The sequence below is a fragment of the Hypomesus transpacificus genome, chromosome 5 (assembly GCF_021917145.1).
Source record: "Hypomesus transpacificus isolate Combined female chromosome 5, fHypTra1, whole genome shotgun sequence".
Classification (NCBI taxonomy): Eukaryota; Metazoa; Chordata; class Actinopteri; order Osmeriformes; family Osmeridae; genus Hypomesus; species Hypomesus transpacificus.
Window position 1 is genome coordinate 2,769,920 of NC_061064.1, and position 10,269 is coordinate 2,780,188.

General features: G+C 39.4%; 2 protein-coding genes across 3 annotated transcripts; both read left to right on the forward strand.

Annotated features, from left to right (window-relative positions):
* The first annotated feature begins 152 nt into the window (after positions 1–152).
* On the forward strand, positions 153–4,676 carry xrra1 (X-ray radiation resistance associated 1). Its single transcript, XM_047020922.1, has 17 exons — positions 153–311; positions 499–656; positions 814–885; positions 982–1,054; positions 1,261–1,358; positions 1,523–1,668; positions 2,122–2,226; positions 2,320–2,420; positions 2,577–2,620; positions 2,700–2,825; positions 2,927–3,020; positions 3,107–3,225; positions 3,317–3,592; positions 3,692–3,848; positions 4,094–4,209; positions 4,316–4,421; positions 4,510–4,676. The coding sequence occupies exons 1-17, from the start codon at positions 215–217 to the stop codon at positions 4,674–4,676; spliced, it is 2,055 nt and encodes a 684-aa protein (XP_046876878.1). The 5' UTR covers positions 153–214.
* Positions 4,677–5,061: 385 nt separating this feature from the next.
* pold3 (polymerase (DNA-directed), delta 3, accessory subunit) lies at positions 5,062–8,739 on the forward strand. Of its 2 annotated transcripts, none has more exons than XM_047020326.1 (12): positions 5,062–5,216; positions 5,431–5,486; positions 5,658–5,757; positions 5,954–5,993; positions 6,143–6,275; positions 6,416–6,644; positions 6,780–6,852; positions 6,938–7,076; positions 7,173–7,282; positions 7,421–7,512; positions 7,641–7,716; positions 7,875–8,739. In XM_047020326.1, exons 1-12 carry the CDS (start codon positions 5,160–5,162, stop codon positions 8,066–8,068), a joined length of 1,299 nt encoding a protein of 432 aa, XP_046876282.1. In that variant the 5' UTR covers positions 5,062–5,159; the 3' UTR covers positions 8,069–8,739. The 2 variants fall into 2 exon arrangements, with proteins under 2 accessions (XP_046876282.1, XP_046876281.1); XM_047020325.1 differs by having other exon boundaries at positions 6,416–6,653; positions 7,875–8,738.
* Positions 8,740–10,269: the final 1,530 nt, after the last annotated feature.

Genomic DNA, 10,269 nt, shown 5'->3' on the forward strand with positions numbered 1-10,269 from the left:
TCTATACCGCCAACAGCTGGACGGGAAGTTACTAGCTAGCTACTGTCTGTTGCTAGGATACAGTAACTCTCACCGATACAGTGGCCGTTTCATCAAGCTCACATAATGGAAACATTTGTTTCTCAACTTATCGGTTTATGCAACATTAGAAACGTTTCTCTAACGCAATCATAATTGAATAACGCGTGGTTATTCATCTAAAGCAGCAACGTAAATGATGGCTTCATCCGAACACTACAAATTAGATAATGGGGACAGTTATTGTTCAAATTGTTTCCCCATCCGATCATTCTTTCATCAGAGAAGAGAAGGTACAGTACTACAGTATATAGTAACGTTGCTATATCCTACAGTAGCTACAGAGTAAGCTAGCTATACATACTACTAGATTAGTTGGCCTAGGTCAGGCTAGTGAAAATGCATTTTGAGCATACACGAAAAGGCTGCCTTGTCTGAAAGACAATGCTGTAAACTTCATGCTGTTAATTTGTTCTACAGGAGTTGGCCATTGGCTTGTGGCGCACAGAAATTCAGTGGAACACAAATACAGGAGAGGTCAGGTGAAAACGGAGGGACACAAGTTCTCAAACTCTGATGTGTCTGAGGGCAAACAAGTAAAAAATATCCCTGGCAATACACTGGATGGCAACTTACTGGTACGTAAGGTTACTTAGTTTTGCAGCCCACATTTTTTACATCAACACTAAAAGGATGGATTTTACAGGGTTACATACTGTTAAGTAGATTGCAGAAACTGTCAGTAAAAATACTCTAGTAGACCAAACATAGGATTTTCTTAACTTGTCCTTCTAGATGAAGTTGCATTGTGTGGACCAGCCATCTGATCTGTGCTCAGTAGACATCAGTGAACAGAGGCTGAACTCTGTAAGAATCCCATAAATAATTTGATTCATCAGAAAAGAACAGATGGAGAAAATATTATACTAATCATGAATGTTTATGTTTTCTTGTCTTCAACAGGTCAAGACTGAAGATTTAGTGGATTTTGACAATGTTGCATATGTCAATGCATCTGACAACTCTCTTCCAATAGGTTTATTGTTACATCATGCCGTATACTTTTAGTTTAGGCCCCTCTTTATATAGTTTTTCTAGCCTGGAACATATTTGCATGTATACAATAATAACTTGAACATTGCTTTACCAGGACATAACAGTGGTAGCGTAAAATGAACAATTCTCGAGTGTCAAAGCCATTTTATGAATGTGATCTAAAACCATTTTTATTACTTGTTCTAGAGCCATTCAGCAAATTCTCCTCCTTGAGGGAGCTTGAGCTGTCCTTGAATAGTCTCTGCAACATAACATTCAATCCTGATGGCTTCCCTCACTTGGAGGTATAATGACTCACCATGACCTATCGATACTGGATTATTTATTGGTATCTACATAGTTTTCATGACATACGCTTTGTTTAAATCCCATACTTATGAAATCTCGATACTCTGCAAAATTGAGACTGAAGGCGATGTTTGACTGAAGGTTCTTTTTTTAAAATAAGGTTCTGGATTTGTCCTTCAACAACCTGTCGGTTGATGACATCATGTCCATTGGTTTACTCCCCTGTCTGAAAGCCCTTCATCTAACTCACAATCAGCTCCAGGCTCTTCCTCCCAACCTGGCAGCCCCACACAAAGGCCCCTCACAGCAGTGAGTTCATTCATATTGACCCCCAAAAAAACATAAGGATTTTTTTTTTCAAGTTTTCTGACACATACACCTATGCATTTGCTGTGGTTAGTCTGGTGGCAGGATACACCATAGTCCACTGGGGGGCGGTAGACTATTGAAGAATAGATATTGAAGGTCAGATGGCTAAGCGGTTAGGGAATCGGGCTATTAATCAGAAGGTTGTCGGTTCGATTTCTTGTCGTGCAAAATGACGTTGTGTCCTTGGGCAAGGCACTTCACCCTACTTGCCTCAGGTGGAATGTCCCTGTACGTACTGTAAGTCTCTCTGGATAAGAGCATCTGCTAAATGACTAAATGTAAATATCCCACAATGGCTGCACAAAGTTGCCAGTACTGCCCTATCTCTGACTGTGTTTGGATGTTGAAAGGGATATATCAACTATAAAAGTATGAACTACTATTCCACAGGTCTGTGGAGGATGCTGGGACACGGTTCAGAGCTCTTGAGCTGCTCTCGCTAGATGACAATAAACTCTCCTCTGGAGTATTCAGCAGCGTTGCCAACTTGAAAAGGTTGGTTACAGATTGAAGGTTTATATAAATGTATGTTTATTAGTGAAATGAATTGTATTTTCATGTTTTACAATTCCTTTTTGACAATTTCAGACTGCAGTATTTAAACCTGCAAGGAAACTATATCTCCGACATACCATACATGCAACAGACAGGGCGTCTGCAGCACTTGCCCACTGAGAACAAGCGGCCTAGTGAAGACCTTGCGAATTACCTTGACTCCGCTGGAGTAATCAGAGAAGCTCCTAACTGGATGCATGGTTTGTATACACAAAATCAAACATTATATATGTAGTTCAACAGTTTTCCTCACGTGTTTTATCTATATATCTGATATCTCATCAACTCAGATGATTCAAAACAAAGTTGTAAGGAAATAAAGAATGACTCAGGGGTAAGTGATCGCTAACCACTTTGTGCTTAGTCAAACTCACATGCTAGGGGCTTGTAAATTCTCTGCATGTTCTCTTTAGGAGTCCAGAGTACCGCACAATTCCCAAAGTCCAATTTCCCCTGACACTGTGAAAAGAAAGGAATCGTCTGGAGCATTCACTTTGCCACTGCCAGAGCTTCGCTTCCTCAACCTAGCCAACAATAAGGTGTGTACAGTTCCTATTCAATATGTTACATGGTTGTGAAATATGATGTTGTGCATCGGTAAAGTTAGATTTTTGGACCTCTGTTGAATAATCATCTTCAGATATTTGAGGAAGAAGGGCTGTTGGCCGTCGCTCTGTTCCCTATGCTGAACGAGCTTGTGATTCACTCCAATCCACTCACCATGGAGAGAAGTGGTATGTATCTGATAGACAGTGGACAATGTAGTTTGTTGATTAAGTGAAACAAGAATGTCACTGATATGAGATTTGTGGACGTGCAGGTGACCCTCCTGTGCTGACCTACTTCCTCCAGGAGAGGCTGGGTATCAGAATAGTCCGGAAGAAGACACCTGAAGTGGTGAAACCTCCTTTGATGATATCAGCTGACTCTAAACGAAAGGTTTGAATGTAGTGTTTCTAACTTAGTGTTAATGCTCAGGGTTTGACATTCTACGGCTTCAATAATTGAGATGTTTCACTTCCCTGGACAGGTCAAGACAAAAATCCGAAAGGTACCAAAGGCGTCTATACTGATGACAACTCCTACTCTATTTGATAACCCTGTACTAGAAATGGGACTGGAACATAAGGAACTCTGTATGAGTCCTGGCTCACTGGAGAGACAGTCCACATTGAGTTCTGGCCCACAAACCAAGTTAGAGGAGAAGAAAGAGGGGTCAGTTACTAGATGCTCTGATGTTATGGATGCTGGAGTGGAATCAGCTAATGATCCATTCCGAGATAGAGACTCATTCTTTGTTACCCAGGTAACGATTATATTTTTCTTGTTTTTTTTCTATTACAAATGACTTCAAGGTTTATCACAGTGTGTTGGTTCGATTGTGACAGTTTCCTATTGTTATCAGGTAACTAATTTACCTGATTCAAACAAACTTCTACTGGACATGACAGAGGATCTCAAAGAGATTGAGAAAAAAGATTGCATTGGCATTCCAGAGAAATTGAAAGGCTATGAATTATTGTGGGATGCAAAACCAGATCCTGATATGGTGGAGCCTGTTGGTATGGCAATCTTATTTTAAGATCCATTTATTCTCCCTATCCTATGCGACTGTGTAAGTGCAGCAATGTTATCCTTGTTGTTTATGTCCTTGTATTAAATCTGATCTTAAATGCTTTATTTTAAATTGTTTTATAGATTGGTTGATTTAAATATACTGTATAAATAATTGTGACTGGACTTCATTGTAATATGTATATAGATGTAGGCCATTATAAGTGTTTTCATGCAGTGGTTTGTTTCACAGGAATTCAATTTGCTGTCAGGATGTTAGAACACACACTCAAGAATCTCCTTGTCTACAGAGATTCCCAACCTAAACTTGACTGCCTTCAAACACCATTCACAGAAAAAGAGAAAAAGGTTGCTGTTAAACTCTAAATTAATTCAAAATATTTACACACTGATAGATTTTGTCATCCATATTTTAACAAATAAGTTAAAACTAAATCGTACTTTTAATTCACAGATTGGAAAGCTACCAACGCCAAGACCAAGAAAGCTCAAAGGGGAAAGATTTCAGGAGATGCTCCAAGAAATGAAAGACAGGAAAACAATCACTAAAATCCACTTAAGTATGAATACTAACAGCGTCTACTGGGAGGTTGAGAGGTGGCTCAGATATTTCATTTGTTGAATATGTCAATTATGTTTATTTTACAGACAGTGTTTTAGAAGAAAAAGATGTCTACAAGGAGGAGTATGAAGAGGCTTTGACATTACTAAGGGATATGAAGAAAAAATACAAGATGGTTCATGTGAAAACAGTAGAACAAGCGACACACATTGAGTCTGAGACAAACAACCAGATGTCTCAAATTGAAAACTGAAATAAAAAATAACATTGTACTGCTAATGACCATTTTGTCTTGCATATTGAAATGTGTGAGTTATTTTATTCTCAATGAGTGGATACTAAATATTTATATTTTCTGTTGCAAAATTGAGAATGAACATTAAGCATTAGAAAAATTATACATTTAGGTGTTGATGGAAAATGAAAGTGTTATGACTTGGACATAGAAAGAGGGGACCACTAAATCCGTAATGTTGTATGCAACATTCAGACCAGATGTATAAATATCGAGCACATCTGGTCTGAAACTGAGATGAGCGGTGAGAGAGGTGCTGAGCGGCCATTATGTCGCAACAGTCTCTAAACACTTGGACGGTTGTGAACACAACCTGGTCCAAGCACACGTGACAGGAAGTAAATAAAGCGCTGGTGAACGTATTCCCGCCACAACGTCGTACCTGTGTACGGCAACATAAGCAACAAGTATCCTAGCAGCCAACCCTATTCAAGTAACACAATGGATGAAATGTATCTGGATAATATTGATGAATATGTCAATGACCACAATAAGATAGTAAGTGACCTCTTCCTGATTTACGACTTGTATTGCTGCTGATGAGGGTTAGCTTGCTTAGATAGCCACTAGCCACAACACTAATGTTGTTAGCTAACTAGCTACAGTTCCTTATCTGATTAATAAAGTAAAATAAGGTTCTAGTCATATTACAGAACTTTCCAATCAAACAAGTATTCGCTGAATCATCTTTACCTGTTGTGTCTTCAAACAGGTAACCTACAAATGGCTTAGTCTCACACTCGGTGTCCATGTCAACCTGGCCAAACAGTGAGTGTTAACCAGCAATGTAGTCCACATTGAACCCATTAAGAATAGTTTCTACGTAGACAACTGGGTTACACGCTTTAGTTTAGACAGATCTTTAAAGTGACTCGCTGCGAAAAAATGTCAGTTTGTCCTTGTTTCAAAATGAATGCTTCGTGATCTTTTATATTCCAGAATGCTGTTTCATTACTTGGAGCAGAAAAGGAGAGAGAGTTCTGCTCAGCTTCATGCTACTTATCTTGTCTCTGGCAAGTTTGTTGAGAATGGCCAGGCGGTAAGTGGACAAGACACAATGCCCCGTGACTTTGAGCACACTATCCCCAGCTATTCTTCCTACTTCAATGACGTTTAGCTTGCATGTTATCAGTTCACCTAATGTCTGTCTTCATAACTGACATCTTTTTATATTTAGTCCTTGGGTGGTCAGGCATGACTGGTGGGATTAATGAAGTCTTCTGCTTTTATTCCAGAGCCATAAGGTGTCGGTTGTGCGAGAGGATCAGCTGGAGGGTACGTCATCTCTCTGTCCACCTGCTGAAGTTCCTTCAGATCTTTTGTGTTTAAGATGCTGTTCACCTGTAATGTAATTTAACAGGTTTCTAAAATCCCTTGTGATCTGCAAGCCACATACGTATCTAAACGTGTTCTGTGTTTCGCAGATGTGAAGTCAAAGTTGAGCCTGACTGTTAGTGTCCACGTGTACAGCGTCCAGAAAGCCGAGCTGAAAGACAGTGGTCCCCTGTACAGTGTTGATTATGACGCTGTGAAGGAGAATATGAAGAACTGCAGCAGGTTACCCATCTATATTAAATGCATGTTGGTCAGCGAAAGAATAGGAATAAACAGCTATCAATGACTACTATTATAGTATAAAAACAAATGTGCTTCACTCACTGATCTTTAAAATATAATTTATCAATCTGATGGCACAGGTACAGTGCTATCCACTGTGCCAGCGCAGTCCCCATACAGATTCCTGAGAGAACACTGACTCCACTACCAGACATGGAACAAGAAGTCAAATCTGTCATGAATGGTCAAACCAGTCTGCCTGCTAAACCTACCTCCAAGCCTAAAGGAATCATGGGGATGTTTGGAAACAAGAATGCCCCGAAAAACGAAAAAGACATCAAGTCGGAGAAGGAGGACACACCTGTTGATGTACCCGCGGTACCCATGTTTACTACTCGCTCTTCTCTGAAAGATCTTGTTATACACACACTGCCAACTGTAACACGTACTTTAGTGTTGTACTAATGACCCTTTTTTTTTTTTATATATATATATATTTTCTAGATTGAGATCTCCAAAAATAAACCAGTTTCCAAGACAAACGCTATGAGTAACTTCTTCGGGAAACAAGCAGGAAGTGAGAAGACCTACATCTGCAAATCTGATCATGTGTCTTTTAGGAATGAACCATCTAAACTTGACACGTGTTGTGTTTGCCACAGAAAAGCCTGTGGACCCAGTGAAACAGGAGGAAGTAGCTGAACCTTCTCCAGTAGAGAGTAAACCTACAAGCCAACCTGAGAAACAAACTCAGCCGGAGATGGAGGAACCAGAGGATGTGCTTGAGAAGGAGCACGGAAGGTGCGTTTGATTATGCTTAAAACACAGTGCATGTGCATGCAAGGATCCAACTATGACAGCACTTGAACGCAGCACTGTTATTTTTCCTTTCGGTAGCAAGACCAAGAGGCTCAACCATTCTGATGGTGAGGAGGAGAAAACAGAGAGCCAGAAGAAGAAGAGGAGGAGGATCAAAAAGCCTCAGCCAGACAGTAGTGATGATGAGGGTAAGACAAGCTGCACAGGCCCTGCTGTGTCTTTGGCCCCTGCATTTCTACAAAAGTTCATCCTTCATGCAGCTTAATGCATTTTAGGTCATCAATTGGATTACAACCTGAAGTTGAGCTAACTTTTCGCCGTTATAGTTATTCCTGATTCTCCACGGCAACAAGACGTGAGGAAGCCTTCGTCGAGTCGGGGCTGCCAAGTAAAGAGAGAACCAGTTTCATGCCCTGATGTGAGATGTCTATTGATATAACTTCTTGTTTTGGGGTTACTAAACCCTAACAAATACGGCATGGAGTAGTATCAAAGTTGTATGATCTATTTTTATGTTTTATAATCAGTCTTTTTACATCCATCCAGGAGAAGTCTCCTAAGAAGAGGAAAAGGAGGCGTGTCTTGAAAGCTCATACCTTTCAGGATGAAGAGGGCTGCATTGGTACGGTTTTATAACTTTATTTCATATCAGTGATCCAGTATTGTCACGTTTGGATTTTACAGTCTAAATATCCTGTTTCTTCATTCATATACAAAGACATGATAGGATAACCATGAAAGGTTAGATGTCTGATCAAAGAATGTCTGTCTGTTGTCCAGTGACAGAGAAGGCCTTCGAGAGTGAATCCTACTCTGAGACAGAGGATGAAGTCCAGGCCAGTAAACCCACTTCAGCCCCCGCTGCACTATCAACTGGCAAGAAAGAGGAAAAGAAAAGCCAGAAGAAATCTACTCCCACTGCCAATAAAGGAACCAAGCAGGCTTCAATTATGGGATTTTTCCAGAAGAAATGATAAATGACCTCTTCTGTTGTTGTTGAACACTCCGGATGACCACCAGGGATCACCACCATCAGTTGAACTTGACAACCTTGTGGACATTGGTTTGGCTAACTCGCGTTCTTCACTTCTACACAGAAACAATGGGGTCTCACATTGGGTGTAGTTATTTGGCAACACTATGTGGAACATGACACTTGTTTTATTGCTTTGACAATGGCAATTTTTCCTTGCTCTCTTTACTGTATATCATTAATGTGAACCTTTTCACCAATGCTGTGATATATCTGACTGCTGTACTTCAACAGTAGAATGGATCTGGTGAGCTAGTGAGCCTTGTCTTATATAAACAAGTGTGAATTTCACAATAGTCCACGTACGCACATGCAATTTGTGGACTGACCGAGCAAGCTATCGAGCTGCTTGTCACAGCAAAAATGTGTAGAATGTCTTTAGTTAGCCATAATGTAGTTGGATGCGTGATAACAATTAAAGTATTTTCATACAACTTGATTTTACAACTTCTGTTTCATCAAAGGGAGCTTGTGTGTTAATATATTTTTGGGGGGTCTACTAAAACTAAAGATGATTTAAAATATATATATCAGTACTTTACGAACATTGTACTATTGAAATACAACTCCTCAGATTTTCTGATGTCATTCTGGCACTCTTGTAAACTTCCAGAGATATGATTGATGCATCTATCCTTTGGCATGGGTGTCTTCTATCTCGATGCACTTACAGAGGGAACAAATGGTTTGATCCAGAGCTATGTAGTGTCTGGATGGCTGTTGGTCAGATAAAATCAAGTTGGCTAGTGTCCTTTTCAAACTAAGAATGAAGTAGGAAAACATGATGTATAAAGAACTAAAGACGGATGTTTTGAAACTGCATGGACTGACAACCCGAAAGTCAAACACCCTTTGGGACTAAAACACATACAATTTGTGTCTGATGATAGAAGTACATGCTGCAACATACAGGCTGTGATGGAACATTGCTGGACTGAAACCATCTCCATCCATAGGTTCAGTAAAGATGAATGACTCCCAGGTTTACTGTCCATGGTGGAGGTAAAAGGGAAACATTCTCTATAAACATGTAGATAACTACATAAACTCTTGCTAACAGTGTTAGATGCACAGAAGTGCAAGTCATTTTTTTAATTACTTTCTACCTTGTAATATATTTATGAAGATCTCACTACCTTGGGTAACAGAAAATAGCTCCACCTCTATTATTATTTCCGAACTTAAACTATTTACTTATTTCCTTACTTCTGTTTCTTTCCCCATCCCTTGCTCTTCCCCTGTCCTTGATTTCATGGTTCTGCCCACCGTAAGATTCCAATTATATTCCTCTAGCTCAGCTACACAGATGTGGAATGCAGCTTCTAGCCCAGGTGGAATAAATCAGAAGGTATTTTACAAATATATCAAGTGATTCTCCGTTATTAAATTCATAGATGCCTTAGGCACTCAATTTCTTAGTCTATGAATGCATGGAGGTTTTAAGGGAAGTCCTTAAATTCGTATATACTTTTTTATTACTGCGGAAACTAGTCCATGCTACTAGAACATCATCTGTAATAATAACATTCTGTATATCCTTTTCTTTGCAAGGATCAAATGCATGAATACTGGATATATAAAATATGAATGTTCAGGTTGTTTCCTCCCACAAATACAAGGAACAAATGAATGCTTAACTTTAGAAAGGCAGATAGGTAAAATAATGTATTCCTTTTATTTCTTCTTATATGAAGAATTTACAGTTGTGTTATAGTAAAGTAATCAACTTTAGTCATTAGATGTGCTAATAATCTCCATAATCTTTAGTGTTACTGTATTGTGCCTTTCATCAGGTATATTTCAATGTAGCAAAGCAAAATATAAAGTTATCAATAGGTGATGCTGTAAAAGATGTTAATTTTACTGCACACATGGTCTCAAACATTTCATCAACATATTAACTTATGTTTCAACTAATCTCAAATCGTAAACGCTAACGTTGAAGCATGTGGCAAAGCACTCTCTCGTAACGGACCCCAAACAATAGTAAATGCAACTACAGAGTTTACAGCTTTGATTCACGTTTGTAATCCCACCAGGAACGTCTCTCTCACCATGAACACAATTGAAAGTAAATAATTGAGAACAGACTTTAACTCATGCTCCCTCATAGCACTTGGCAGGAGAGGACCACGTTGGGCC